A 5,055-nucleotide genomic window follows, 5' to 3' on the forward strand; every position below is an offset into this window, starting at 1 on the left:
TTCTTATTTCTATTTATTATTATTATTTTTATTGAATTAAATTTAATTATTTATTTATTTGGTCAAAATCAATGAGTTTAATTATTTATTAAATGGTCAATGAGTACAATGAACATAATAATGTCTTCAAGAAATATTATGCATATACTTTTATATCAAATGTCACTTTTCTAATTTCACACATATTAAAATATAATTGTAAACAGATGAAAGAGAACATATATATAATAATTTTACTAAATAATTAAATTCAATGATTTTGACCAAATAAGTAATAATTTAATTTAATTCAATAAAAATATAAATAAATAGAAATAATAATATTAATAAGAATAATCATATTTATTTATATTGTTATTATTATTATTCTTATTATTATTATTATTATTATTTCTATTTATTATTATTATTTTTATTAAATTAAATTAAATTATTTATTTATTTGGTCAAAATCAGTGAATTTAATTATTTATTTAATGGTCAAACAAGAAAAGTGACATTTGGCATAAAATTAGATGTAGAATATATCTTGAAGACATTATTATGTTCAATGTATGAAAAATCATATTTGTAACTTTTTAAAATGTTTTAAAGCAATTCTCTAATTTATTTTTTCCGATTAAAACAAAATTCTTTATTATAAAAAAAGTGACATTTGGTATAAAAGTAGATGTAGAATATATCTTAAAGACATTTTATTATGTTCAATGTATGAAAAAATATATTTGTAACTTTTTAAAATGCCTTATGTATATATATAGCATAATATTGGTTAAGAAAAATACAATTCACATAACGAAATAGAGTACAAAAGAAAAAGAGAAGAAAGAAAAATGGATACTGAGAGTGGAGTCCCAATTTTAGATTTTCGTAAGAGCACTGGAATTACATTAGAAGAAGGAGGTCAAGGATGGAAAGAAATGAGTAAGAAAGTGAGAGAAGCATTTGAGAGTCATGGTATGTTTCTCTTAAGATGTGATGAAATACCGAAAGAATTACAAAATGAAATGTTCGCAGGCATTAAATCTTTGTTTGATCTACCTGAGGAGACAAAGACGAAGTTCACTGGAAAAAGAGTTTATAGGGGCTATTCGTCCAAGAGTGTTGCCCTTCCTAATAGTCAAACATTTGGTATTGATGATACTTTTGATCCAAATGAGACTCGAAGCTTCACTGAGCTCATGTGGCCTGAAGGAAATCCAAATTTTTGGTAATTAATTATTTTACTTTGTTAATTGTTTAGCTTACTTTGATAATTTTGCTTTAAAATATTTTATTATTTTGTAATAAAATACGGTATAATAAATTATGTATATGCAGTGAGGCACTACTTTCATTCAGCTCAGAAGCACGAAAACTAAGCTCACTTATCCTAAAGATGGCTGTGGAGGGCTTTGGCCTTCTAGAAAATTACATTTCAGAAGTTGAAGAGTTGTGTAGAGGTAATGATACACGGATAACAAAGTATCCAATCCCTAAAGAAACAACTGATCCTGCTATTACTTTTGTGCCTCACACTGACAAATCCAGTCTTACCTTCATAAGCGAGAATGAAATCCAAGGTCTACAACTTCTACAGAAATCAGGCAATTGGGTTAATGTAAATGTTCCTCCAAATGGTTTTGTCGTAATGGTTGGTGACATGTTGCAGGTAACATATAACTATTTATACATTTATTTATAAGTAATTAAATTAAGTTATTTTTGTTATGATTATAATGATTAATATATAGGCATGGAGTAATGGAAGATTTGAAGCACCAATACATAGAGTGGCGATAAGAGGAAACAAAGACAGATATGTATTTATTCTTTTTTCACTTCCAAAGGAAGAAACATTCATTAAGGTTCCCTCAGAGTTAGTAGATGAAAATCATCCTCTCCGTTACAAGACATTCACGTATGAAGATTTCATCAATTTTATTAAAACTGTTGGTACTAAATTGGGAGCACTTGAAGATTTTGCTGGAATTTAATGTCTCATTATGAGATATAGGCAATACTCCTTTATGCTATAATAATGTAGAGTATTTGGACTCACACTTTTTTTAATAAATTAGATTAATCAAATAAAATGCACTGCCTTTTTACTTTCATATAATGCAAAAATAATTTATATATGTTCCTATATAAGTTACACTCTTATCCTATTTTATGTATTGCTTTCTTAATTTTATATGTTGCAAAAATAATTTATGTTCATTTATGTATTGCCTCTTTGTCTCACTTTTTTTTAATTGAATAAAAAAATTGAATGAAATAGTTTTAATAAATGATTAAATTGAAATAAAATATGATAAAATTAAAAGTTAGTATTCGTTTAATATATAGTATAGGAAGTTTAATTCTTTGATTGACAAAAAAACAAACAAAATTATAAATAAAATAGTTTAAATAATTGCTAAAACTCAACGAAATAAGTCGCACCAAACGTTGGTTAGTTGAAGTTACGTCATTGGATCTAAGGTTGTTCATGGATGCATGTTTACTACCAATCTGTCGACTTAAACCGAATCAACGCATAAATTATTTCAACTCGTTCAATTGTGGGTTACTTAATCCAACCCGCAATAATCCATATAAATTTGGATCGGGTATCAGGTTTGAATTTTTCAACCTGTGAACCCGTTGATATGACACTTGTGGTTTCTTTTTAATTATTGTTTAAAATAAAAATATATAATTAATATATCACTACAAACGACAATTTTGCGTTATTTTTATTCATAGCCAATACTACTAGACATTTCATACTAAAATTTAGTTAATTAAAATCAGAAAATCAAAAGGTTCAAAATAAATAACCAATAAAGATTAAAGAAACAGCTAGCTTATATTTCATTAGAACCACCAAAATTTTTATCTTTTATCTTTTACCTCTGAAACCAGCTCTCTTGAGGTGAAAAGAAACACCTTTCTGAACAAAAGAACCATGACTCTACTTGGATCGACTTCAAAGATGAATCTTGTTGCTTCTGCATCTACTTCTGATTCTTCCTAACCCACAATTCAGAAACAGTTTGTTAGGTGGATGAACATTTAAAAATGCAATCTTTTGAAGAAGTTAGAAATCTTTTGAAATTTTCTGAAAATATAAAAATGAGAATAAAACAGATTCAACTGTGGGAACAACTTTAATGAATTTAGGAAGAACTTATATCTCTTTTTTTATTGAAACAACCATAACATCAAAATATACAATTTCTATCAAGGAAGAAAATCTTACCTGCACTTGGATAAAAAATATAAACACTTACCATCACTTATTTATTCTCACAAACAACATTTCTTTTATGTAATAAAAAATACATAGCAGTGGTTATTGTAAATAACAAGTATAAATAATGTGAAAATAGTTGAATAAAGGAAAATTAGAAAGCCTAACTCACGAATCTCTGCTGGTAACGGGTTGCCGCCAAAGTAGATCTACCACCGCAAAACCGCACACTATCGGAAATGCCACAGATCTATAGTAAAAACATGTTAATGGATCAAGATAGCAAAAAATCTACCATAGTGTTTGAAGGACCAGATGTATAGAAAAATTAAAGCAGTGTATAATAAAACATAAAGATTGATGAAAAGAAATATTGATTTAGGGTCTGAGAAATGGGTATTGATTTAGGGTCTGAGGAATGGGTATTGAAAGAAAAAGAAAAATGGTGTGTGAGGGAGAAAAGAAAATTGTTGGGATTATTTGGCATGTGAGGGAGAAAAGAAGAGTGATTTAGGGTCTGGGTTTGCAGAGAAAATGGAAAAGTCTGAGCATGATATGGAGAAGTCTGAGCATGATAAGACATTGCAGGTTTTGAAAATGTAAAATAATATTAAAAGTTGAAAAATAGATTATTTAAATAAATGTGTGACAAAGTAAACAGAAGTAAAGAAAACAAATGTATGTATTTGAGAAACGAGAGGGTGTACACGTGGATAGTCTTAGTGATCAGTATTTGTGAAAAGGGCAGATAAGTAATTGGTAGAACATCTATCTTTCTTATATGATAGATTCTCCCACGTTATTACCCCTACACCTCTCGAAATTTTTTTATTAATCAATTAGTGATTAAATTAAAAATAAAATGTCTTCACAAATTAAATTTTAAAATATATAAAAAAGAAAATTTTAGAAAAATATAGACTTTTTACTATCCCACATAACCATATTTTATATTATTGATTCCCCCGTATTATTACACCTATACCTGGTTGGTACCCCGAGCACAGCTGCGTGTGGAGGAATTTATAGGAATCATAAGGCTGAGCACGTCCTTAGTTTTTGTAACTTCATTGGTTTAGATTCTTCGGAGAATGCTGAGTTAGTATCGACTTTAATGGCTATTGAGATAGCTAAACAGAAGAATTTCTCCAAATTGTGGCTGGAAATTGATTGTACATTTGTAGTTAACGTCTTTAAGAATCATGACTTGGTGCCTTGGAAGTTTCGACCTCATTGGCTCTTGTGTTGGGACTACACGCTCAAAATTGATTTCATGATCATCCACCACTTTAGAGAAGCCAATTTTTATGCGGATTCTTTGGCTACCTTTGGCTTAAAGAGAAAGAAATTTAATTTGTTTAATTTTCGTTAAGTAGAATCATCTCCAAACTGTTTGTTTCAAATGGATTTTTGAATTCAGGTTGAGTCCACAGACGAATGATTCAAACCTTCAAATTCCAATCAATCTTTCCAGCGTGAATGTTATCAATGAAAGTAATTATAGGGAGTGCCATTGAATAAACTATGAAAAAGAAAGTTGAATATTGAAAAGATGAATTTATACCAATTCGGTGGAGGAGAACTGAATTTATACCAGTTTGGTGTAGGAGTTACGCATGAATAAAGTGAGATTGTGATTTGGAACATGGGTTTATGATTTATAAAAAAACATGGGTTTAGAATTTGGATGTGGGATTTTGAAACAATATCAAAGAACGTGGGTTTGTGATTTAGAAAATAAGAATGTAGGGTTAGTTGACCTGTTAATGAAACATGGATTTGAATTTATACCAATTTGGTGGAGGAGAACTGAATTTATACCAGTTTGGTGAAGGAGT

The 5,055-nt window shown here is 28.7% G+C and overlaps 1 protein-coding gene across 1 annotated transcript; it reads left to right on the forward strand.

The window, feature by feature from the left end:
- The first annotated feature begins 679 nt into the window (after positions 1 to 679).
- LOC131612570 (2-oxoglutarate-dependent dioxygenase AOP3-like) lies at positions 680 to 2,154 on the forward strand. The gene is made up of 3 exons (XM_058884339.1): positions 680 to 1,210; positions 1,321 to 1,651; positions 1,734 to 2,154. Exons 1-3 carry the CDS (start codon positions 834 to 836, stop codon positions 1,974 to 1,976), a joined length of 951 nt encoding a protein of 316 aa, XP_058740322.1. The 5' UTR covers positions 680 to 833; the 3' UTR covers positions 1,977 to 2,154.
- The last annotated feature ends 2,901 nt before the right edge of the window (positions 2,155 to 5,055 follow it).

Source organism: Vicia villosa, linkage group LG6, assembly GCF_029867415.1.
Source record: "Vicia villosa cultivar HV-30 ecotype Madison, WI linkage group LG6, Vvil1.0, whole genome shotgun sequence".
Taxonomy (NCBI): Eukaryota; Viridiplantae; Streptophyta; class Magnoliopsida; order Fabales; family Fabaceae; genus Vicia; species Vicia villosa.

Coding starts and splice junctions, on each gene's coding strand:
- LOC131612570 (XM_058884339.1), top strand. CDS start 834: ATGGATACTGAGAGTGGAGTCCCAATTTTAGATTTTCGTAAGAGCACT. Junction 1,211..1,320: donor GAAGGAAATCCAAATTTTTG/GTAATTAATTAT, acceptor ATGTATATGCAG/TGAGGCACTACTTTCATTCA. Junction 1,652..1,733: donor TGGTTGGTGACATGTTGCAG/GTAACATATAAC, acceptor ATTAATATATAG/GCATGGAGTAATGGAAGATT.